The sequence below is a fragment of the Rhinoraja longicauda genome, chromosome 14 (assembly GCF_053455715.1).
Source record: "Rhinoraja longicauda isolate Sanriku21f chromosome 14, sRhiLon1.1, whole genome shotgun sequence".
NCBI classification, from domain to species: Eukaryota; Metazoa; Chordata; class Chondrichthyes; order Rajiformes; family Arhynchobatidae; genus Rhinoraja; species Rhinoraja longicauda.
In genome coordinates this window covers 3687521-3713516 of record NC_135966.1, presented here as the reverse complement: position 1 = coordinate 3713516, position 25996 = coordinate 3687521, and the positions used below count along the sequence as shown (strand labels likewise).

The 25996-nt window shown below is 47.3% G+C and overlaps 1 protein-coding gene across 11 annotated transcripts in view; it reads right to left on the bottom strand.

Moving 5' to 3' along the window:
• Window positions 1–25996, bottom strand: part of LOC144600001 (teneurin-2-like) — a 1473402-nt gene that overhangs the window by 37061 nt on the left and 1410345 nt on the right. For 10 of the 11 annotated variants that reach the window (XM_078411299.1, XM_078411301.1, XM_078411306.1 and 7 more), the window contains 4 exons: window positions 24853–24996; window positions 23232–23481; window positions 11331–11351; window positions 418–650 (listed from right to left, as the gene is read on the bottom strand). In XM_078411299.1, the coding sequence (XP_078267425.1) occupies window positions 418–650; window positions 11331–11351; window positions 23232–23481; window positions 24853–24996 (648 nt within the window). The remainder of the gene's footprint in view (window positions 1–417; window positions 651–11330; window positions 11352–23231; window positions 23482–24852; window positions 24997–25996) is intronic. The other variant, XM_078411304.1, reaches the window with a different exon arrangement.

Below are 25996 nucleotides of genomic sequence, written 5' to 3'. Positions count from 1 at the left end.
GGAGACTCAGGTTCGATCCTGACTACGGGCGCCGTCTGTATGAAGTTGTACGTTCTCCCCGTGACCTGCACGGGTTTTCTCCGAGATCTTCGGTTTCCTCCCACACTCCAAAGACGTGCAGGTTTGTAAGTTAATTGACTGGGCAAATGTAAAAATTGTCCCTAATGTGTGTAGGATAGTGTTAGTGTGCGGGGATCGCTGGGCGGCGCGGACTCGGTGGGCCGAAGGGCCTGTTTCTGCGCTGTATCTCTAAATCTAAATCTAAAAAAAAAAGTATGATTATGATTATAAACGATTATTATGATGTGGACCAAACGCCCAAACGCAGGGCAGGTGGGAGTAGTGTAGCTGGGACATTATTGGGCAAGATGGGCCGAAGGGCTGGTATCACTCTCTGGCTCTCTGAAGGAGTAGTACCTCTGGGGCTCATCAGCGTTGCTTCCACTGCCTTGCTTCCGTCACCACACCTGGCTTCATCAAAGGGCAAGCACTGCTCCCCGGTCCCAGCGACCACCTCGGCATTGGATGCAAGGTCCCGCGAGCCCTCCAGAGACTTCACCCGGATGATCTGACGGCTGTTGGTGTCCGACACGTACAAGGCCCCCGTGACGGGGTCCACTGCCATGAAGTACTTGTGGGCAGGGTTGTTGCTTGAAAAGGAAAAGAGAACACTCATTATGCTGAGATTCACCCTCTGGACATTCCAACTACGCAGCTCAAAGCAAACCCTGCATGAGACAACGTTATCTCTTAAAAAAAAAGAATATGGATAGGACAGGCTCTGTCATTTAATCTCTCGGCAAAAAGCTTGAATTAACGTATAGGATGTAAAATGCGTGGCAATGTCTGAAATTCGGCATGAATATTTGGGGCGCGGCGGTAGAGTTGCTGCCTCACAGCGCCAGAGACCCGGGTTCGATCCTGACTACAGGTGCTGCCTGTACGGAGTTTGTACCTTTTCCCCGTGACCTGCGTGGGTTTCTTCCGGGTGCTCCGGTTTCCTCCCACACCCCACAGACGTGCAGGTTTAATAGGCTAATTGGCTTCTGTAAACTTGTCCCTAGTGTGCAGGACAGAACCAGCGTTCGGGTGATTTTTGGTCGGTGCGGACTCGGTGGGCTGAAGGGCCTGTTTCCGCGCTGTTTCTCTAAACTAAAAATCTGCATTGGTTTAGATTATAACCTGATTTTGAGATTATAAAAGTATAAATATCGCTACAAACTATTTAACTTATTGTTCCATGATGACGTGAGTTTTTCACAAGGTGCCGATACACTTTGAAATGAGGCGGAGGGAGGGAGAACCAAATTTAGTTCATGTCTGAAATTTTGATTTGTTCACCTTCAAGGCGATCAAAAGGTTTTTTTTAAATTTGAAGTAAATGATTTGAAGCCATCCATTGTGAAGTCTTGAAAATGGGAAGCCTACAACTAATAGAAGTATTTCATTAATTGTTCCAACCCATTCTCCTCAAAAGAACAGAATCTCAGATATTTAGTTAGCAGGGCAGATCCTAAATCATCTTTAATTAAACACTCCGAACTGAACTTTCACCAGTTATTGGCTTTCTTGTTACTTTTTAATCAATTTCACAAAGGTCTTCTTGTTTAAATATTAGATAAATAGAGTAGTCAGATTTTATACATGAGGTCTCATGATAATAAATAGTAATATCTCAATACTGCTGCAGATTTCCGTGTTACTCAGGAGTCCAATAAAAAGACTCACCATCTGTTTTATTGTCCATTAATAATCTTGTTTATATTTAACAAACTGGCAGATCTTTTTGGAATTGTTTTCATAAATTCATAAGTGATAGGAGCATTCGGCCCATCAAGTCTACTCCACCATTCAATCGTGGCTGATCTATCTCTCCCTCTCAACCCCATTCCCCTGCCTTCTCCCCACGCTACCGTGGCGGCACGGTGGCGCAGCGGTAGAGTTGCTGCTTTACAGCGAATGCAGCGCCGGAGACTCAGGTTCGATCCTGACTACGGGTGCTGCATTGTAAGGAGTTTGTACGTTCTCCCCGTGACCTGCGTGGGTTTTCTCCGAGATCTTCGGTTTCCTCCCACACTCCAAAGACGTACAGGTATGTAGGTTAATTGGCTGGGTAAAATGTTTTAAAAAAAATTGTCCCTAGTGGGTGTAGGATAGTGTTAATGTGCGGGGATCACTGGGCGGCACGGACTTGGATGGCCGAAAAGGCCTGTTTCCGGCTGTATATATATGATATGATATGATAATCCCTGACACCCATACTAATCAAACACCTGATAAAATCACAAAGTTATTTCTCACTGGAATTTAGAAGGATGAGAGGAGATCTTATCGAAACGTATAAGATTATTAAGGGGTTGGACACGTTAGAGGCAGGAAACATGTTCCCAATGTTGGGGGAGTCCAGAACAAGGGGCCACAGTTTAAGAATAAGGGGTAGGCCATTTAGAACGGAGATGAGGAAAAACGTTTTCAGTCAGAGAGTTGTGAATCTGTGGAATTCTCTGCCTCAGAAGGCAGTGGAGGCCAATTCTCTGAATGCATTCAAAGAGAGCTAGATAGAGCTCTTAAGGATAGCGGAGTCAGGGGGTATGGGGAGAAGGCAGGAACGGAGTACTGATTGAGAATGATCAGCCATGATCACATTGAATGGTGGTGCTGGCTCGAAGGGCCGAATGGCCTCCTCCTGCAACTATTGTCTATTGTCTATTGTCTATTATATTCACAAATATTTAACCCCTCAGGGGACTGGAGCAATGTTCATTAAAAAAAATACATTTAAAAGATTAAAGAGTGAGATCAGTTCAATAAAACACTAGAGTGAATTTCCTTGTACTAATGTTTTACAGGAGACAGTAGCTCTATGGGTAAGTACTATATTATTTACTACTAGTCATAAGATCATGTGATAGGAGCAGAATTCGGCCATTCGGCCCATCAAGTCCATTCTGCCATTCAATTATGGCTGATCTACCTCTCCCTCCCAACCGCAATTCCACAGATTCACCACCCTCTGACTAAAGACATTTCTCCTCATCTCTTTCCTAAAATAACGTCCTTTAATTCTGAGGCTGTGCCCTCTGGTCCTAGACTCTCCCACTAGTGGAAACATCCTCTCCACATCCACTCTATCCAAGCTTTTCATTGTTCTGTACGTTTCAATGAGGTCCCCCCTCATTCTTCTAAACTCCAGCGAGTACAGGCCCAGTGCCGACAAACGCTCACCATGGGTTAACCTACTCATTCCTGGAGTAGTGATAAGTACTTGAGCCTAGGGACTTCCCTGTGGATTTTTCCCCAATAATATAATTTTTACACAGTTATACAACTCCTTCATGCATTCAATTGATTGAAATTCTGTATTTTTGTTTATTTTCTCACTACTTAACTTGCCTCTTCCTTTAGTTTTCCAGATGTGCTCAGATCCTTGCTAGACTAATTCACCAGGCACTGACAGGGCAGCATGGTGGCACAGCGGTAGAGTTGCTGCCTTACAGCGCCAGAGACCCGGGTTCCATCCTGGCTACGGATACTGTCTGTACGGAGTTTGTACGTTCTCCATGTGACCTGCGTGGGTTTTCTCCGGGTGCTTCGGTTTCCCCCCCCACTCCAAAGACGTGCGGGTTTGTAGGTTAATTCTGTCAATTGTCCCTAGTGTGTGTAGGATAGAACTAGTGTTTGATCACTGGTCAGTGTGGACTTGATGGGCTGAAGGGCCTGTTTCCCCGCTGTTTCTCTAAAGCTAAAACAAAACTATCTCTGGTATCCCACTGAAGTATCCCAAATTATTCCTGAATAATTTGTTATTCCTGTTTGTTAATACTGAATGATTTGTTGTGTCTGCCAACTATTTAATCACAGGTCAAACAAAAGTCTGAAAAGTCGTCAGTCTGAAGAAGGGTCTCGACCCCGAAACGTCACCCATTCCTTCTCTCCAGAGATGCTGCCTGTCCCGCTGAGTTACTCCGGCTTTTTGTGCCTATCTTCAACCCAAGGTTCAATATTGATCCCACTGGTTTGATTTTCTATTGAGCTGAAAAATGGGCACTTCGCAAAACTCAGTCATTCTTCTTTCAATGTGCAAGTTGGGCAGAGTTAAAATAAACTCTGATCATGAAATGCAAAGTTTTTTTCTGATGGAGAAGGTTGTCGGGTCTCCCCTTCAGTCTCTGGCATTCTGGATAAAACAATCCAACTTTCTCCTTGTAGCTAATTCCTACTAATCCAGGAGCATTCTTGTAAACCTCTTTAGACTTTAGACTTCAGAGATATAGGGTGGAAGCAGGCCCTTCGGCCCACCTAGTCCGTGCCGACCAGCGATCACCCCATACACTCGCACTACCCGACACACACTAGTGACAACTTACAATTTTACCGAAGCCAATTAACCCACAAGCCCGCACGTCTTTGGAGTGTGGTAGAAAACCCACGCAGGTCACGGGGAGAACGTACAAACTCAGCACAGACAGTCATGATGAAACCCGGGTCTCTGGCGCAGTGAGGCGGCAACTCTACCGCTGCGCCACCGTGACCCGGTTTATGGAACGGAAACCAAACTTAATGTTTCAGGAGAACCATCGGTTATTGAAACTCTCCATTTGAAGAGAGCTCATTAACGGAGACAACTGAGACTTGGTTTCTCTCCCCACGGACGCTGACTAGCCTGCTGAGTGTTTTCAGCACTTGTCTTTATTACACAATCGAGCGCCTGCCTGAACAATATTTTAACTGCGAGTCTGTTCAGGAATCCAATTTTACTTTTTACATAGAATCAGAGCAACATTAATAACTTTCTATGAGAGCTTGGAGGGAGGAATTGTTAGGCACAAGTAGGTATTATCACAGAAGATTAACCACTATCCACTACACAACTATTGCTTTGCGACTCCAGTGATGGAAATCATGAGTGTGGCTGGGAGAATGGGATTGGATTCATTGCAGTACAACACATGGAAGAAATAACAGGATTAAAATGTATCTAACAACATGCACTGTTTCACAACATTTGGACATTCCCAATGTGCACAACAACACTAATGTGGTTAACCAATTCTCTGCATTTGTTCAGTCGTTTCACGTGATTCTGAATGGATGAAAGATTTGGTAGAATGGGAAGAGAAAGACCTCCAGCCGAACCCCATGAGTTTGGCCCGTGATCTCTCTCCCCTTTGACAAAGGAAGAAGCCTAATGACCATACATTCGTATGCCAGGTCGATCCAGATTCACGTCCCAAAACACAAAACAGCCGATGGATTGCTCTTGAAGCCTTGTGGGCAAAAGAAATAGCTACATGCCATGCAGCAAAGACTAGCCAGAAGCAATGGGGGAAATAATCAGCTAGCACCCTTTTTTTGGTGCTGGCAATCAACAAATGAAAAGCAAAACAAGGTTTGACACTGAGCTACCCGAGACAACATTCGGACAGAACAGCAAATGTTGGCTCCAAGAGCTACACTTTAAGGAACTTCTTAAAGGAAGGAAGAGAGGTAGAGAGATTTAGCAAAGGAGATTCAGAGGGTGTGTGTTTTACACTTGAAAGTATTGTTGACTATGCTCACAGAGCCATAGAGAGTCACAGAGACATACAGCGAGGAAACAGGTCCTTCGGCCCACCTTGCCTACACTGACCAACATGCCCCATCCACACCAGTCCCACCTGCCCGTGCTTGGCCCATTTCCCTCTAAACCTTTCCTATCCAACTACCTGCCCAAATGTCTTTTAATTGTACTTATACTACCTCAACGATCTCCTCTGGCAGCTTGTTCCCTACACCCACCATCCTCTGTGTGAGAAAGGTGCCCATCAGATGCCTATTAAATCTTTCCCCTCTCACCTTAAACCTATGCCCTCTGGTTCTTGATTTCCCCTACTCTGGGTAAAAGACTGTGCATTCACCCGACCTATTCCCCTCGTGATTTTATACACCTCCATAAGATCACCCCTCATCCTCCTGCACTCCAAGGCATAAAGTCCTAGCCTGGCCAACCTCCCACTGTAGCTCAGGCCCTCGATTCCTGGCAACATCCTCGGAAATCTTCTCTGTACCCTTTCCAGCTTGACAACATCTTGCCTATTACACGGTGTACAATTTATTCCAGGGATGTTCAGGAGCCTGGATTAGTGGAGTACAGATACGTCAGAGGGCTATAGGTAGGGTTGCCAACTGTCCCATATTAGCCGGGACATCCCGTGTTTTGGGCTAAATTAGTTTGTCCCGTACGGGACCGCCCTTGTCCCGTATTAGTTGGGTTGCCAACTTCCTCACTCCCAGATAAGGGACAAAGGGTGACGTAACCGCCCCGAGCCCCACGTGACCTCATCCAGCCAGCGGCCACGTGCTCCCGCTCCACCAAATGGCGGCCGCTAAGACTTGTCTGAAAACCACACTGAATTTTGAAGTGTTAGCACAGAACATGCTGAGTTAATGGCTCGATAGGAAATGAGACGAGGTGAGGAGAAGAGACAGGAGGAGTAGGCCCATGAGGCGAAAGGAGAGATAGTTTCATATTTTTAGTCACATCGGATGCATCAAACAAATGGATGCCATTTGTGGCTTTGTTGAGTTATTTTAAAAATACCTCCATTTTAAAGTTGTATTGGAAGGAACTGCAGATGCAGGTTTACACCGAAGATAGACACACAATGCTGGAGTAACTCAGAGGGTCAGGCAGCATCTCTGGAGAGAAGGAATGGGTGACGTTTAGGGTCGAGACCCTTCTTCAGTCTGAGAGTCTGGGGGGTGGGGGGGGGGGGGGGAGAGAAACTAGAGGCATACCTCAGTCTGAAGGAGGTTCTAGACCCGAAACATCACCCATTCCTTCTCTCCCGGAATGGCGGGACTGTCATAGGTTGAAAGACTGGAGCGATTAGGCTTGTAGATGGATGAGAGGGGATCTTATCGAAACATATAAGATTATTAAGGGGTTGGACACGTTAGAGGCAGGAATCATGTTCCCAATGTTGGGGGAGTCCAGAACAAGGGGCCACAGTTTAAGAATAAGGGGTAGGCCATTTAGAACGGAGATGAGGAAAAACCTTTTTCAGTCAGAGACTTGTAAATCTGTGGAATTCTCTGCCTCAGAAGGCAGTGGAGGCCATTTCTCTGAACGCATTTAAGAGAGAGCTCTTAAGGATAGCGGAGTCAGGGGGTATGGGGAGAAGGCAGGAACGGGGTACTGATTGAGAATGATCAGCCATGATCTCATTGAATGGCGGTGCTGGCTCGAAGGGCCGAATGGCCTCCTCCTGCACCTATTGTCTATTGTTTATTGTCCAGAGATGTGGCCTGACCCGCTGGGTTACCCCAGCATTTTTGTGTCTATCTTTGGTTTGAAAGTTCTCAGCCTGGTTTTCAAGCTTGAAACTCCTGCCTCCCTCAGAAACCACGGCCTATCCTGAAACAATGTATGAGTTGTTGGCCTGTTCGCTCCTGGGTCTGGTCTATTGACCATCCCTGGTTGTGAGCTCCCCATCGCTGGTCATGCCGACAGCTACACGGCACCTTCCTCCAAATCTCTAAAACTCCATCCCTCGTTAGGAAGTTCTTTAATACATTTTTTTGCTTTGCCAAAGATTTCCACCAATTGTCCGAACATTTGCCTACGTGGCTCAGTGTCAAAGCTTGCTCGATAATGCTGACGTGAGGATGTAACTAGCAGAGTGGATAAGGGAGAACCAGTCGATGTGTTATATCTGGACTTTCAGAAGGCCTTCGACAAGGTCCCACATAGGAGATTGGTGTACAAACTTAAAGCACACGGTATTGAGGGTTCAGTTTTGAGGTGGGTAGAAAATTGGTTGGCGGACAGGAAGCAAAGAGTAGGAATAAACGGGTCCTTTTCGGAATGGCAGGCAGTGAGTAGTGGGGTACCGCAAGGCTCAGTGCTGGGACCCCAGTTATTTACAGTGTATATTAATGATTTGGACGAGGGAATTGAATGCAACATCTCTAAGTTTGCGGATGACACGAAGCTGGGTGGCAGCGTTAGCTGCGAGGAGGATGCTAGGAGGCTGCAGAGTGACTTGGATAGATTAGGCGAGTGGGCAAATGCATGGCAGATGCAATATAATGTGGATAAATGTGAGGTTATCCACTTTGGCGGCAAGAACAGGAAAGCAGAGTATTACCTGAATGGTGACCGATTGGGAGAAGGGGAGATGCAACGTGACCTGGGTGTCATGGTGCACCAGTCATTGAAAGCAAGCATGCAGGTGCAGCAGGCAGTGAAGAAAGCGAATGGTATGTTGGCATTCATAGCAAGAGGATTTGAGTTTAGGAGCAGGGAGGTTCTGCTGCAGTTGTACAGGGCCTTGGTGAGACCGCACCTGGAGTATTGTGTGCAGTTTTGGTCTCCTAACCTGAGGAAAGACATTCTTGCCTTAGAGGGAGTACAGAGAAGGTTCACCAGATTGATCCCTGGGATGGCGGGACTTACATATGAGGAAAGACTAGATAGACTGGGCTTGTACTCGCTGGAATTTAGAAGACTGAGGGGGGATCTTATAGAAACGTATAAAGTTCTTAAGGGGTTGGAGAGGCTAGATGCGGGAAGATTGTTCCCGATGTTGGGGGAGTCCAGAACCAGGGGTCACAGCTTAAGGATAAGGGGGAAGTCTTTTAGGACCGAGATGAGAAAACATTTCTTCACACAGAGAGTGGTGAGTCTGTGGAATTCTCTGCCACAGAAGGTAGTTGAGGCCAGTTCATTGGCTATATTTAAGAGGGAGTTAGATGTGGCCCTTTTTGCTAAAGGGATCAGGGGGTATGGAGAGAAGGCAGGTACAGGCTACTGAGCTGAATGATCAGCCATGATCATATTGAATGGCGGTGCAGGCTCGAAGGGCCGAATGGCCTACTCCTGCACCTATTTTCTATGTTTCTATGTTTCTATGTGACGTGCCGGGAGACATTTTTTGCCACGATAGTGGAAGAAGGTAGAAACACAAGTTGTTGTTGTTGCTGTTGGTTTGATACTGTGGTGAGGGCAGGGGCTGATTGGAGGGGAGTCAGGGATTATAGGGAGAAGGCAGGAGAATGGTGTAGCAAGGAACTGCAGGTGCTGGTTTAAACCAAAGACAGACACAAATAGCTGGAGTAACCCGACCCGAAACGTCACCCACTCCTCCTCTCCAGAGATGCTGCCTGTCCCGCTGAGTTACTCCAGCTTTTTGTGTCTATCTTAGGCAGGAGAATGGGGCTGGGATGGAAAGATAAATCAGCCATGGTTGAATGGCGGAGTGGACTTGATGGGCTGAATGGGCTCCTGGAAATGAATTTATGAACTCATGAATTTAGACCAGGTGAGAGGCAGGTATATGGAGACCACGTGTACCTTGGGCCCACAGAGTCCGTGCCGGCCCGCGATCACCCCGTACGCTAACCTACACACGCTAAGGACAATTTTACAACTTACCAAAAGGCCAATCAACCTACAAACCTGTTAGATTGTTCCCCAGAGAATGTTCCCCTGGGGAACATGCAGACACTGTACAGACAGCATTCACAGTCAGTGGGGGCGGGGGGAATTTCAAGTGCGCTCTCGTGAATTTGTCCGAATTAATGGGGGGGGGGGGGCGGGACCACCAGTTGCTGGAAAATCAGTGGTGGGCCTGTGCTTGAAAGGTGGAGATAGAGGATTAGATGAGATCAACAGCCAGGGAATTGTTCTGGTGAAGTGAAGGTTACAGCTGTGTGCTTGATGATTGAATGGCACCTGTATTGGGAACATGCATGCTATGATGGATGGTGGCGTTTCTGCGCCTCTTGTAGCAACATTCTGTTGTAGTACACAAGGCTCAGCCATGGCACAATGCCGAAAAGGTCCTCACAATTCCAAGGCCATTTTCTTTGCACACTTCAGTGCTGAGGAGCAATCCAGGGTGGCCTTAAGGTTTATGGGGCTAGGTTGTGGGAGTGGGGGGGTGGGAGAAAAAGGGGGTAGTCTTGGGGCGAGGCTGGGAGAAAGGGGATACAGAGTGGGATAAGAGGATAGTGTTGGGGTGGAGGTGTGGGAGAAGGGGATAGTATAGGGGTGGTGGCGTGCAGGGCCGTCTTAACGCATGGGCCTGATGGGCACTTGCCCGGGGCCCCACGAGCATAGGGGCCCCATGCTGATCTGTGTATGTTAAGTGACTTGCAATAAATAAATACTACTTTAATAATGTAGGTTCAATAAGTGCTTTTTTCGCAACATTTTCGGTCCCTAAGTGCTTCTCACAGCGATCTGTAAGTGCTTTTCGCAACAATGTAGCACCCTAAGTCCATCGCTAAGTACTTTTCGGTAAGTGCTTTTCGCCGGCACGACAGGGGGGGGGCTGGTAGGGAAAGGGGGGTGGGGGAGAGTAACGGTGGGGGCCCCAGTACACTGCTTTGCCCGGGGGCCCATAATGCTGTAAAAACGGCCCTGGTGGTGTGGGAAAGGGGATAGTGTTGGGGTGGTGGTGTGGGAAAGGGCATAGTGTTGGGGTGGTGGTGTGGGAAAGGGCATAGTGTTGGGGTGGTGGTGTGGGAAAGGGGATATGGAGTGGGGAAAAGGGATAGTATAGGGGTGGTGGATGTATGAGGGAATACAAGAGCCAGTTTATGACAATCAGTAAGGGATGGCAGGAAAGCATCGATGGTGTTAGACAGAGCTCTAGGGGCTAGCGGAATCAAGGGATATGGGGAGAAGGCAGGCATGGATGATCAGCCATGATCACAATGAATGGCGGTGCTGGCTCGAAGGGCCAAACGGCCTCCTCCTGCACCTGTTTTCAATGTTTCCATGTGAATGTCAGAGTAGGGTGTGGGTGATGCTGTGGAGTGGCTTGGATTGGAAAGGAAGCGAATGACTTGGGTGGAAAGCGAGCCATCTTTGGCGGCCTCGATCGGAAATCAACCTTGGAGCGCTTCGGTGGGGGAGATTCTCCATTTGAGCAAAGGCGCCTTGATGTCTTTCATATCCACCTTGGAGGTGAGAAGGATCATCGGATTGGTATTTCATCTAAAAACCACCAGCGGTCAGTATCAATGAAATCTATTCCACTCCTGATGTCGGACTTGTGTTTGATATTTTTCAGACATGCTGTTGTCTCAAAGGGAGTGATTTACTTTTCTTTTTCCACTCTAAGGCTACAGTAGAATTGCCAGTGGTACAGCCCAGAGACTTGTCCCTCCTCTGCTGGTAGACTAGTACGCAAGGACATTAGCTTCTACAGGTACGTTCTAACAACTGTGACAGTATGTATTCACAGAATTACCTCAGTCTAAAGCAGTAGGAACAGTAACAGGTCAAAGAAAGGAGGCAAGATATTCTCTCTCAAGAAGACATGTTAAAGTTTTTGTCTTACCTATGTCTAAAATCTTTATTTCTTTGTAGAAAGACAGCAAAAGAGAAAGAGGAACAGGCAAAAAATTATCTGAGACATACATTATTACATCATTAATTTATTAAATGATTGCTGAAGCTCTTAAACACTGACAGACATGATGGGAAATTAAAGGTTACTAAAAAATCAAATTAAGATTGATATCAACACTGTGGGCAATATTATGTTATGAGCCTCATCATATTATCAAATAAATTGTTATGGTAGAATTTGTAAATGCTTTTTAAATTCTGCTGGACTGTACAGATTCTACCTGCTTTTTGGACATCTAACATATTCAAGCCACATATTTCAGTAAACCAAACTGTTTGCATTATGGTTTGCGTGGAGGGATGCGAAAAGCAGTAATGAAATGAGGTGCAGATATTGGGAGATTTTTGGTGGTTCCAACATTCAATGCGAGACATGTTTGAACAGCTAACAAAACAAAAAAGTGATATAAAAATAACAGCATGAGAACAAAAATCACCCGACATCGGCAACCATCAAAATGTTGTACAGTATTCTGTTCAGTTGTAGTAGCAGGGAACATCTTATTCATTCATATCTTGATATCCAGCTCATCGCTTCACACGACAATAAGCTCATGAGACCTCCCGGTACAGAAAGCCTTCAATGGAAGGTGACAAGCAAGGTCTAATACTCAAAACATATGAATGGATCTTCACTTTGTTTGGAACTGTCTCCCATCCGAGCAGGAATTCAGCAGCCATCTTGGTGCTTAAACCTGCATTAAATGTTGTAGAAACCTGCTCTTGATTTAAGCTGTGAATCACAACCACATTTGCAATATTCGAGACACCAGATGAAGTATCTTTTACAGGACAAAGGTGAGATTGCCGGGTTGGGGCAGAAATGATGAGTCAACTCCTCCTCATTTTGTGGGAAAGACAATGTGATGCAGCAAGCGAGGTATCGTGAATCGTGTCATTCCGTTTGATTGAGCTGGCAAGCTGTTTTTACGCTCCTCTGCAGAAGGTGCCCGCTCCGTGTAAGGCCTGCAAAGCCCGGCAGCTCGTGCCAACGTTTGCCTCTTTAGCACCTGCTAGAAGCGGCATGTGTGAAGCACCAGACAAGAATAACCCTTCACCTTTCCCTCGCCTCCAGCAGGGAAGCACCTGCTTCCACTCTGCCTCCTGCCATGGTGGCAAGCTGGAGCCCAGAACAGCCTGGCTCAAGGTGATCTGCAGGCGGCAAATCACTTTAGAGATACAGCGCGGAAACAGGCCCATCGGCCCACCGAGTACGCGCCGACCAGCGATCCCCCCGTGCGCTAACACTGTCCTGCACACACACCAGGGACAATTTCAATGACACCAAGCCACTTAACCTACAAACACCCGAACGTCTTTGGAGATTGCAGACTGCACTGTGTCGGATGGAACTTCAGATGTTGGTTTACACCGAAGATAAGACACAGAATGTTGAAGTAACTCAACGAGTCAGGCAGTTTCTATGGAGAGAAGGAATGGGTGATGTTTGAAGGAGGGTTTCGACCCGAATCGTCACGCATTCCTTCTCTCCAGAGATGCTGCCTGTCCCGCTGAGTTACTCCAGCATTTTGTGTCTGTCTGCAGACTGTACAGATTGAATTAGTTGAAAGACGCAGCACGGAGACAGGCCCTTCGGCCCACCGAGTCCATGCCGACCATCCATCACCCCTTCACACCAGTTCTACGTTGTCCCACTTTCTCACCCACTCCCTACGCGACAGGGGACAATTTAGAGAGGGCCAATTAACCTACAAACCCGCACGTCTTTGGAATGTGGGAGGACACCTGAGCAAGTAGAACTAGTGTGAATGGGTGAGAGACACAAAATGCTGGAGTAACTCAGCGGGACAAGCAGCATCTCTGGAGAGAAGGAATGGGTGCCGTTTTGGGTCGAGACCCTTCTTCAGACTGGTGTGAACCGGAGATCGATGATTGGCGTGGACTCGGTGGGCCGAAGGGCCTGTTTCCATGCTGTATGTTGAAAACTAAAAACTAAAACATGTCTTCCTCAGGTCTGTCAGGACCAAACTGGGGATGTACTAATCAGGAATAATTGTGATCTGAATTGTGAGCAAGGAGTTCACTCAAAGGGAACGTCCTGAGGGAGAAGGGACTTGCATTAATCTTGACCAACGAGGGATTTTGGAAAAGGGAATGTAGGAAAAGGAAGACATTATAAACGTTTGTATTTTCTGTAAGTATACAGAGTAGGGGCAAAACTAGAGATGGACACAAAATGCTGGAGTAACTCAGCGGGACAGGCAGCATCTCCGGAGAGAAGGAATGGGTGACTTCTTCAGACTGAGAGTCAGGGGAGAGGAAGACGCAGAGATATTAATGGGCGAGGTGTGAAACAAAAAGATCAAAGTGGATGCGGTAAAGGGAAATGTAGAAGGGATCATTGATAGCTCGGGGAAGGTGACAATGAGGCATACAAAGATAACATTTAATCAGGAGGTCAGTCAAACTAGTCGGAGAATAAGGACAATAGACAATAGACAATAGACAATAGACAATAGGTGCAGGAGTAGGCCATTCAGCCCTTCGAGCCAGCACCGCCATTCAATGCGATCATGGCTGATCACTCTCAATCAGTACCCCGTTCCTGCCTTCTCCCCATACCCCCTCACTCCGCTATCCTTAAGAGCTCTATCCAGCTCTCACTTGAAAGCATCCAACGAACTGGCCTCCACTGCCTTCTGAGGCAGAGAATTCCACACCTTCACCACTCTCTGACTGAAAAAGTTCTTCCTCATCTCCGTTCCGGGGATGGGGGAGGGGATGGAGAGAGTGGGAAAGCAAGGGTTACTTGAAGTTGGAGAAGTCAATAAAAAGGCAATACGGGGAGAAAAGATGAGGTACGAGGGTAAATTAGCCAATAATATAAAGGAGGATAGCAAAAGTTTTTTTAGGTACGTGAAGAGGAAAAAAATAGTCAAGGCAAATGTGGGTCCCTTGAAGACAGAAGCAGGGGAATTTATTATGGGGAACAAAGAAATGGCAGACGAGTTAAACTGTTACTTTGGATCTGTCTTCACTGAGGAAGATACACACAATCTCCCAAATGTTCTAGGGGCCGGAGAACCTAGGGTGATGGAGGAACTGAAGGAAATCCACATTAGGCAGGAAATGGTTTTGGGTAGACTGATGGGACTGGGCTGATAAATCCCCAGGGCCTGATGGTCTGCATCCCAGAGTACTTAAGGAGGTGGCTCTAGAAATAGTGGAAGCATTGGAGATCATTTTTCAATGTTCTATAGATTCAGGATCAGTTCCTGTGGATTGGAGGATAGCAAATGTTATCCCACTTTTTAAGAAAGGAGGGAGAGAGAAAAAGGGTAATTATAGACCAGTTAGTCTGACATCAGTGGTGGGGAAGATGCTGGAGTCAATTATAAAAGACGAAATTGCTGAGCATTTGGATAGCGGTAACAGGATCATTCCGAGTCAGCATGGATTTACGAAGGGGAAATCATGCTTGACAAATCTACTGGAATTTTTTGAGGATGTAACTAGGAAAATTGACAGGGGAGAGTCAGTGGATGTGGTGTACCTCGACTTTCAGAAAGCCTTCGACAAGGTCCCACATAGGAGATTAGTGGGCAAAATTAGAGCGCATGGTATTGGGGGTAGGGTACTGATATGGATAGAAAATTGGTTGACAGACAGAAAGCAAAGAGTGGGGATAAATGGGTCCCTTTCGGAATGGCAGGCAGTGACCAGTGGGGTACCGCAAGGTTCGGTGCTGGGACCCCAGCTATTTACGATATACATTAATGACTTAGACGAAGGGATTAAAAGTACCATTAGCAAATTTGCAGATGATACTAAGCTGGGGGGTAGTGTGAATTGTGAGGAAGATGCAATAAGGCTGCAGGGTGACTTGGACAGGTTGTGTGAGTGGGCGGATGGATACATGGCAGATGCAGTTTAATGTAGATAAGTGTGAGGTTATTCACTTTGGAAGTAAGAATAGAAAGGCAGATTATTATCTGAATGGTGTCAAGTTAGGAGGAGGGGGAGTTCAACGAGATCTGGGTGTCCTAGTGCATCAGTCAATGAAAGGAAGCATGCAGGTACAGCAGGCAGTGAAGAAAGCCAATGGAATGTTGGCCTTCGTAACAAGAGGAGTTGAGTATAGGAGCAAAGAGGTCCTTCTACAGTTGTACCGGGCCCTGGTGAGACCGCACCTGGAGTACTGTGTGCAGTTTTGGTCTCCAAATTTGAGGAAGGATATTCTTGCTATTGAGGGCGTGCAGCGTAGGTTCACTAGGTTAATTCCCGGAATGGCGGGACTGTCGTATGTTGAAAGGCTGGAGCAATTAGGCTTGTATACACTGTAATTTAGAAGGATGAGGGGGGATCTTATTGAAACATATAAGATAATTAGGGGATTGGACACATTAGAGGCAGGAAACATGTTCCCAATGTTGGGGGAGTCCAGAACAAGGGGCCACAGTTTAAGAATAAGGGGTAGGCCATTTAGAACGGAGATGAGGAAGAACTTTTTCAGTCAGAGACTGGTGAAGGTGTGGAATTCTCTGCCTCAGAAGGCAGTGGAGGCCAGTTCGTTGGATGCTTTCAAGAGAGAGCTGGATAGAGCTCTTAAGGATAGCGGAGTGAGGGGGTATGGGGAGAAGGCAGGAACGGGGTACTGATTGAGAGTGATCAGCCATGATCGCATTGAATGGCGGTGCTGGCTCGAAGGGCTGAATGGCCTACTCCTGCACCTATTGTCTATTGTCTATAATGTTCATAACGCTGGGGTGTGAGCTGCCCAAGCGAAATATGAGGTGCTATTCCTCCAATTTGCGCTGGGCCTCACTCTGACAGTGGAGGAGGCCCAGAACAGAAAGGTCAGTGTGGGAATGGGAGGGGGAGTTAGAGTGCTTAGCAACCGGGAGATCAGGTAGTAACATGGCAATATTGGCCACGAAAGAGCAACATGTCACATGGAATGTTGTCCATGATGGGAGGAGTCGTTCTGATTCCTGACTTCTGATTGCTTCTGTCTACTGATCCTGCAATCACCATTGTAATTGAATGGACAGAGTGCTGGAGTAACTCAGCGGGTCAGGCAGCATCTCTGGAGAATGTAGATAGGTGACGTTTCACAGAGTGCTGGAGTAACTCAGCGGGTCAGGCAGCATCTCTGGAGAACATGGATAGGTGACGTTTTGGGTCGGCCCGTCTTCAGGCTAACTGCTGGGTGGGGGGATTGAAAGAAAGCTGGACGAGGGGAGGGGCAGGACAAAGCCTGGCTGGGAATAGGTGGACATAAGCGAGGGGGGTTTTGAAAGGCAGATGGTTGGACAAAGGCCAGAGATTAAAACAGATGTGAGACTATAGGACTGAAGAGTTGCAAATTGTGAAGCCAGAGGAAGGAATGCAGATGGAGGGGGGGGGGGGGGGGGGGAGAAATAGGTGAGAGTCCAGATGGGGCACAGAGCAAGAGGGAGGAAGAATAGAGGGGTGTGGGGGAGAAAGGGGAGTGGGTGTGCGGGGGGGGGGGGGGGGTTTGTAAGAGGTTATCTGAAATTGGGATGTACGTTGTGCCGTGTAAACCAATGCCACTCCCCCTGTTGGTGGGAGGACCCATGAGTTTGGAACATGAACGCGAAGAGATGAAAATAAGGCAGCAAAAACAACAAGATCTTTAGGCAACGGTAGAGTTGCCGCCTCACAGCGCCAAAGACCCGGATTGGATCTCGACTACGGGATCTCTGAGATCTTCGGTTCCACCCAGACTCCAAAGACGTACAGGTTTGTAGGTTAATTGGCTTGGTATAACAGTAAATTGTCCCCAGTGTGTGTAGGGTGATGTTAATGTGTGGGGATCGCTGGTCGGTGCGGACTCGGTGGGCCGAAGGGCCTGTTTCTGCGCTGTATCTCTAAAGTAAACTAAACAAAACTAATGTGCAATGATCATGTATCCACAATGTGGTTAAATGGGCATGGAGCCTCACTGGAGCATCAAAGGAAATTGGACATGGACCAGAAGTGAGAAGATATTAATACTGGTGGACACAAGATGCTGGAGTAACTCAGCGGGTCAGGCAGCATCTCTGGAGAGAAGGAATGGGTGACGTTTCGGGTCTCGACCCGAAACGTCACCCATTCCTTCTCTCCAGAGATGCTGCCTGACCCGCTGAGTTACTCCAGCATCTTGTGTCTACCTTCGATTTAAAGCAGCATCTACAGTTTTCTTTCCTCCAGATATTAATACTGGTTGTAATCGGGGGCTACGAAGAACTGCAGTTGCAGGAACCTCGCATAGACCAAAAAATGCTGGAGTAACTCAGCGGGTCAGGCAGCATCTCTGGAAGATTCGGATAGGTTACGTTTCAGATCGGGGCCCTTCTTGAGTAAAGGAGGGAATGTTTTAAAGGAGTATTTAAGGAGAAAATGCTGGCAGAGAGGCAGAAAGAGATTCCTAGAACAATTGAAATCACTGGAACGCAAGAAAGCCCAAGTGCCAGTCGGCTAAAGATAGTTGCAGGGATAGGGAGAGTCAAGGCAATGGGAGAATTTGAAGAGGAGGAATAGCATTTTATTATAAAGATGCTGACTGATTAGAAGCAAATATAAATCGGCTAACACAGATATGATGGTGAATGTGACCATGTCCATGCTATTGCGTAATATTAAACTCAAAATAAGCTTCTGCCTTGAATGTACTCCCAACTATATCTCGATTGTAATCATGTATTGTCTTTCTGCTGACTGGTTAGCAGGGAACAAAAGCTTTTCACTGTACCTCGGTACACGTGACAACAGACTAAACTGAAAGCATATGGAGAGGTCTTAACGAACAGTATAATTAGGCCATTCGGCCCATCAAGTCTACTCCGCCATTCAATCATGGCTGATCTATCTCTCCCTCCTAAACCCATTCTCCTGCCTTCTCTCCATAACCCCTGACAGCCGTACTAATCAAGAATCTATCTACCTCTACCTGAAAAATATCCACTGACGGCCTCCGCAGCCTTCTGTGGCCAAGAATTCCACGGATTCACCACCCTCTGACTAAAGAAATGTCTCCTCATCTCCTTCCTAAAAGAATGTCCTTTAATTCTGAGGCTGTGCCCTCTGCTCCCAGACTCTCCCACTGGTGGAAACATCATCTCCACATCCACTCCATCCAAGCCTTTCCCTATTCTGTACCTTTCAATGAGGTCCCCCCTCATTCTTCTAAACTCCAGTGAGTACAGGCCCAGTGCTGACAAACGCTCATCATAGGTTAACCAACCCATTCCTGGGATCATTCTTGAGGATGGGTGGGGGAACTTTGAAGAACTCCTTTGATATTTTGTTTCGCTAGTAACGGGTGTCACGGTTGACTAGAATGGTCTGTGGGCTGCCATAATTGAAATCTTTCACTTCAGATGAAATAATTTGGAACGGAACTTTAAATCATTGGAAGCTATGGAAAATAGCACGAGCATTTGCAATTTAAATCATTTTTATTTCCCATGAATTGGATGTATCTCTTTATAATTTGCAGTAAGCTGAGTTGAATGACGGCGTGCATTGGGATTGAAGGCTCTTGGGATGCAGCTAAACTGATTTCCTGCTTGCTCTTTCACACATCAGCTTTTCCCTGCATTACTGTGTTAGCGTAGATACGGTATTGGTTTTTAAATCCAGTTAGCTATCAGCAATGAAGCAGAAAAGAGATATCCCCTCCAATAACTTCACAATTTGTAACCTTTGTGAGTTTCACAATTCTCCACTTTGTGGGCTTACACCTGACCTTTCAACTCTTGCCTTTGTCCCAACAACTTGCCGATCAAAGAGCCCCCTCACCTGTGTTCACCTGTTACTCTACCCTGCCCCCTCCCATCTTCCAGCTTTCTCTCCCATTCCCCCTGCCAGCAGTCTGAAGAAGGGCCCCGACCCGAAACCTATCGTCAACTATCCATGTTCTCCAGAGATGCTGCCTGACCCGCTGAGTTACTCCAGCACTCTGTGAAACGTCACCTATCCATGTTCTCCACAGATGCTGCCTGACCCGCTGAGTTACTCCAGCACTCTGTGAAACGTCACCTATCCATGTTCTCCAGAGATGCTGCCTGACCCACTGAGTTACTCCAGCACTCTGTGAAACGTCACCTATCCATGTTCTCCAGAGACGCTGCCTGACCCGCTGAGTTACTCCAGCACTTTATAGAGTCATAGAGTGATACAGTGTGGAAATAGGCCCTTCGGCCCAACTTGCTCACACCGGCCAACATAGAAACATAGCCATAGAAAATAGGTGCAGGAGGAGGCCGTTTGGCCCTTTGAGCCAGCACCGCCATTCAATATGATCATGGCTGATCATCCAAAATCAGTACCCCGTTCCGGCTTTTTCCCCATATCCCTTGATTCCATTATCCCTGAGAGCTAAATCTAACTCTCTCTTGAAAACATCCAGTGAATTGGCCTCCACTGCCTTCTGCGACAGAGAATTCCACAGATTCACAACTCTCTGGGTGAAAAAGTTTTTCCTCACCTCAGTCCTCCCCCTTATTCTCAAATGGCCTCCCCCTTATTCTTAAACTGTGACCCCTGGTTCTGGACTCCCCCAACATCGGGAACATTTGCACTCTCTCAATAGCAATAAAGTTCTTCCTCAAATTAGGAGACCAAAACTGCACACAATACTCCGGGTGCAGTTTCACCAGGGCCCTGTAAAACTGCAGTAGGACCTCCTTGCTCCTGAGCTACACTAGTCCCACCTGCTCTCGTGAGGTTCGTATCCCTCCAAACCTGTCCTGGCCACTTTGTGTCTTTGTTTAGCAGAAAAAAAAGTTCAATTTCTAGATGTTGAGGTGTCTTATAAAATTAACTCTTTTAAGGAAAAGAAGCATGTTAATAGAAAATCAGTTTTTAAACAATATAAAACTGCATCTGAATATCATACCTATGCCATAGACATCTGACAGAGCAAGTGGGCACATGGATAATGAACATACCGTACCCGATATTCATTAGTTTTAAAGCCTGCGCTACACCTATTTGATTTAAGGTTCACTGGGACCACCGAACAAGGTGACTAACAGGTTACATAGAAACATAGAAAATAGGTGCAGGAGGAGGACATTTGGCCCTTCGAGCCGGCACCGCCATTCATTGTGATCATGGCTGATCATCCACAATCAGTAACCCGTGCCTGCCTTCTCCCCATATCCCTTGATTCCGCTAGCCCCTAGAGCTCTATCGAACTCTCCTTTAAATTCATCCGGTGAATTGGCCTCCACTGCCCTCTGTGGCAGAGAATTCCACACATTCACAACACTCCGGGTGAAAAAGTTTCTTCTGCTGGAGTTAGACTAAAGTTTTTGGACGCAAATTTGTTCTAAACGTTTAGGTTTGGTTTAAAGTTTGTTATTGTCACGTGCAGTGAGGTACAGGGAAAGGCTTTGTCTTGCATGCAGCCCCGTCAGATCAGATGATACTCTGCATAAATACAATCTCGTCAAACTCAAGTACAAAAGGGGTGGCAGCGGTAGAGTTGCTGCCTCAGAGCGCCAGAGACCCAGGTTCGATCCTGACTATCGGTGCTGTCTGTACAGAGTTTGAATGTTCTCTCCATGACCGCGTGGGTTTTCTCCGGGTGCTCTGGTTTCCTCTCACAGTGCAAAGACGTGTGGGTTTGTAGGCTTCAGTAAAATTGCAAATTGTCCCTAGTGAGACCGCACCTGGAGTACTGTGTGCAGTTTTGGTCTCCAAATCTGAGGAAGGATATTCTTGCTATTGAGGGCGTGCAGCGTAGGTTTACTCGGTTAATTCCCGGAATGGCGGGACTGTCATATGTTGAAAGACTGGAGCGACTAGGCTTGTATACACTGGAATTTAGAAGGATGAGAGGAGATCTTATCGTAACGTATAAGATTATTAAGGGGTTGGACACGTTAGAGGCAGGAAACATGTTCCCAATGTTGGGGGAGTCCAGAACAAGGGGCCACAGTTTAAGAATAAGGGGTAGACCATTTAGAACTGAGATGAGGAAAAACTTTTTCAGTCAGAGAGTTGTGAATCTGTGGAATTCTCTGCCTCAGAAGGCATTGGAGGCCAATTCTGAATGCATTCAAGAGAGAGCTAGATAGAGCTCTTAAGGATAGTGGAGTCAAGGGGTATGGGGAGAAGGCAGGAACGAGGTACTGATTGTGAATGATCAGCCATGATCACATTGAATGGCGGTGCTGGCTCAAAGGGCCGAATGGCCTCCTCCTGCACCTATTGTCTATTGTCTATTGTCTATTGTCTAGTGTGCAGGATAGTGCTAGTGTACGGGGTGATCGCTGGTCGGCACGGACTCGGTGAGCAGAAGGGCCTGTTTCCTCGCTGTATCTCTAAAGTCTAAATTAAAGTCTAAAGTCTAAAGATAGAGCAAAGGGGAAGATGCTGAGAGCAGGAGGGGGAGATACAGAGCACTGACCTTTATGGCAAAGTTAAGACTCGATTGTGTTATCTATGTTGGGCTTGACTCCCACAAAATAGGGCTGGAAATGTGGTGACCTGTACTGCCTCAGTGTCATCTACCATTCTTGCACTCTTGTGCTCAAGTACTTTACTGAACCATATGAGGAACTTCAGAACCAAGGGCCACAGTATAAGAATAAGGGGTAGGCCATTTAGAACGGAGATGAGGAAAAACGTTTTCACCCAGAGAGTTGTGAATCTGTGGAATTCTCTGCCTCAGAAGGCAGTGGAGGCCAATTCACTGGATGCTTTCAAGAGAGAGTTAGATAGAGCTCTTAATGACAGTGGAGTCAGGGTGCATGGGGAGAAGGCAGGAACGGGATGCTGATTGTGGATGATCAGCCATGATCACATTGAATGGCGGTGCTGGCTCGAAGGGCCGAATGGCCTACTCCTGCACCTGTTGTCTATTGTCACTGTACCTAGGTACATGTGACAATAACGTACCATTGACTGGCATTGTAACTACTTGTAAATCTCATTCAGAAAATAGTTCTCAGTGTTGCAGCCAGCATCGTAGTGTAGAGATAAAGTCCAATGTCCGCAATGGGGTAGAGTTGAATCGGAATGTCTGAAGAAAGGTCCCACCCCTTCTAGGTTTTGGTTATGCAGATTCTGGTTTTACAAAAGAAACCACACACAAAGTCCTGTCGTAACTCAGCGGGTCAGACAGCATCAATGGAGGACATGGACAGGGTGATGTTGTGGGTCGGGACCCTTCTTCAGACTGTGGAGTGTAGTGTGCAGAGTGTGCAGTGTAGAGACAAAGTCCAATGTCCGCAATGGGGCAGAGGTGAATCGGACAGCACCCTAGCTTATGGAAGGGCCGTTCAGAAGCCTGATCACAGAGGGGAAGGAGCTGTTCCTGAGTCTGGAGCTGCTTTCATGGTTGGCAAAGGGAGATGAGAGGCAACTTCAAAACAGCAGAAGAATATTCTTTGTTAGATCCACTCCAGGATGTAAAAATCAAAGTTATTCAAAGACATTCTAAAGGTGAATAACAACACGATTTCTAACAAGCAGTAAGGCATTGTGCAATGAACACTGGAGCGATTTAGTTCAGTGTGGTTTATTGTCACGCGTACCGAGGTACAGTGAAAAGCTCTTGTCGTGTGCTAGCGGAAAGGCAATACATGATTACAATCGAGCCATTTACAGTGTGTAGATCGGAGTAGAGATTTAAGAGTGTGGGGCGATTGTAATGTGTGATCGTAGATCTGCTTCTGTGGCTGGCACGCAAATGGTCGCCTGGGTTGGGCACCATCTTGGAAGCAAGATGCGTTCTGGGTAAAATCAGAGGCAAATTCAGTGCTCAAATCAATACCACGACAAACTAGGATCTCAGGAACGAGGACCGACCGAGGAAGAAGACAAGGAACCAGGCGACGACGATGTCTCCTACCTCAGCTCGAGGATGCTGGTGACGTTCCTGGCAGGGAAGATGCGTCTGATGAAGTTGAAATCTCCGATGTAGAGACTGCCGTCCACGCCCACCGCCAAAGCGACGGGGGCGAGGAGCTTGTTGCCGTCGGCCAGACCGTTGCAGCTGGGGCAGGAGATGCTCCGGCGTCGGCCATTGCCCATGATGCTGCTGATCACGGCCGGCTGCTGCGACAGGAACTGGTTCTCCCCATTGCCTTTGTGCAGGACACCTGAGAACACAAGAGCAAAGCAGGCTGGGTCAGCATTGAAACCTAGACTGGGTCAACATTGCTGTGGACAACCCAAACCCAGACTGGGTCAACATTACTGTGGACAACCCAAACCAGACTGGGTCAACATTACTGTGGACAACCCAAGCCCAGACTGGGTCAACATTACTGTAATCAACCCAAACCTAGACTGGGTCAACATTACTGTAATAAAAACAAACCTAGACCGGGTCAACATTACTGTAATCAACCCAAACCAGACTGGATCAACATTACTGTAATCAACCCAAACCTAGACTGGGTCAGCATTGGAACCAGACTGGGTCAACATTACTGTAATCAACCCAAACCAGACTGGATCAACATTACTGTAATCAACCCAAACCAGACTGGGTCAGCAATGGAACCAGACTGGGTCAACATTACTGTGGACAACCCAAACCAGACAGGGTCAGCATTGAAACCAGGTTGGGCCAACATTGCAGTGGACAACCCAAACCTAGACTGGGTCAACATTACTGTAATCAACCCAAACCCAGACTGGGTCAACATTACTGTAATCAACCCAAACCCAGATTGAGTCAAAGGTAGACACAAAATGCTGGAGTAACTCAGCGGGTCAGGCAGCATCTCTGGAGAGAAGGAATGGGTGAGGTTTCGGGTCACCCATTCCTTCTCTCCAGAGATGTTGCCTGACCCGCTGAGTTACTCCAGCATTTTGTGTCTACCTTCGATTTAAACCAGCGCCTGCAGTTTTCTTCCCCACCCAGACCAGACTGGGCCAGCAGTGCTATGGACAACACAAGCCCAGACTGGGCCAGCAGTGCTATGGACAACCCAAGCCCAGACTGAGTCAACATTAAAGTAGCCACGAGGAACTGCAGGTGCTGGATGGAAAGACAACTTTTGGAAGGGAATACAACTTTTCTATGTCTTTAGAGGTATGGATTTGCAAAAACAGAACAGTGCTGGAGTAGCTCAGCGGGTCAGGCAACATCTCTGGAGAACAAGGGTAGATGACGTTTCGGTTCGGGACCCTTCTTCAGACACAGTGGCGCAGCGGTAGAGTTGCTGCCTCACAGCGCCGGAGACCCGGGTTCGATCCCGACTATGGGTGCTGTGTGCACGGAATTTGTACGTTCTCTCCGTGATCTGCGTGGATTTTCTCCGGGATCTCTGATTTCTTCCCACACCTCAAAGACGCACAGATTTGTAGGTTAATTGGCCTGGTATAAATGTAAAATTGTCCCTGGAGTGTGTGTCGGATGGTGTTAATGTGTGGGGATCGCTGGTCGGCGTGGACTCGGTGGGCCGAAGGGCCTGTTTCCGCGCTGTATCTCTAAACTAAATTAAACTCAGTTGCCAACCCACCACTCTTGACGTTCAACGCGTGGTGCTTGTCCAGTGACCATCCGCCCAGGTTGGATGGGTCCAGCTCATAGCCCTGAAGCAAGGCCGTTCTCTTCTCCCACAGGATAAGGCTGGGACAAGATTCGTATTCATATCCGACCGACACTGGAAAATACAAATACAGACAATCACAAACATGTGGGACTTTCACAATCTTCATCAAATGTCACCTTTCAAAATCCTCCAGTCCCTCTGGTCTAATCCTACACGATGCATTGTTTGAAAGGCGTTAGTCCCTGGAAAACGTGAAGAAGGTTAGTTGAGGAGACCCATCACACTCGTTTATCTGTGGAATTCTCTGCCTCAGAAGGCAGTGGAGGCCAATTCTCTGAATGCATTCAAGAGAGAGCCCAGGTTCAATCCTGACCTCGGGCGCTGTCTGTATGGAGTTTGCACGTTCTCCCCATGACCGCTTGTGTTTTCTCCGAGTGCTCCGGTTTCCTCCGACATCCCAAGGATGTGTGTGTAGGTTTGTAGGTAAATTGGCCTCTCCCAATGTCTCACCATTTCCTATTCTTCTCTCAGGTGTCCCTTCGATCCCTGACATTCCAAAGGAACCAATCTCCATTTGTCCACCCTCTCCTTGTGACCGATACCCAGAGCATTCTGGTCAACCTCTTTAGACAGCGCTTAGAGATACAGCGTTTTGTTCAGCCAGTCCGCCCCGACCCGCACGCTAGCACTATCCTACACACGAGAGACAATTTAGGATTTTACCGAAGCCAATCAACCTACAAACAGTGTGGGAGGAAACCGGAGCGCCCGGAGAAAGCCCACGCAGGTCACGGGGAGAACGTACAAACTCCGTATAGACAGCGCCCGTAGGCATAATGGAGCCCGGGTCTCTGGCGCCGTGAGGCAGCAACTCTACCGCTGCGCCACCGTGACCACCGTAAACCTCCTCTGCATCTTCTTCAAAGCTTCCACGTCCTTCCATCAATGGGGCGGTCACATCTGCACGCTCCAATACCCCAAACACAGCCTGACCACAGGTGATTTACATCGTAACCCAGAGCGTTATGTAGACTGGTGTTAGTTCATTATTTTTAAAACACATCTACTTGATAAACGTTGGCAGGCGAAAAATATGTGACACCCAGGTTAA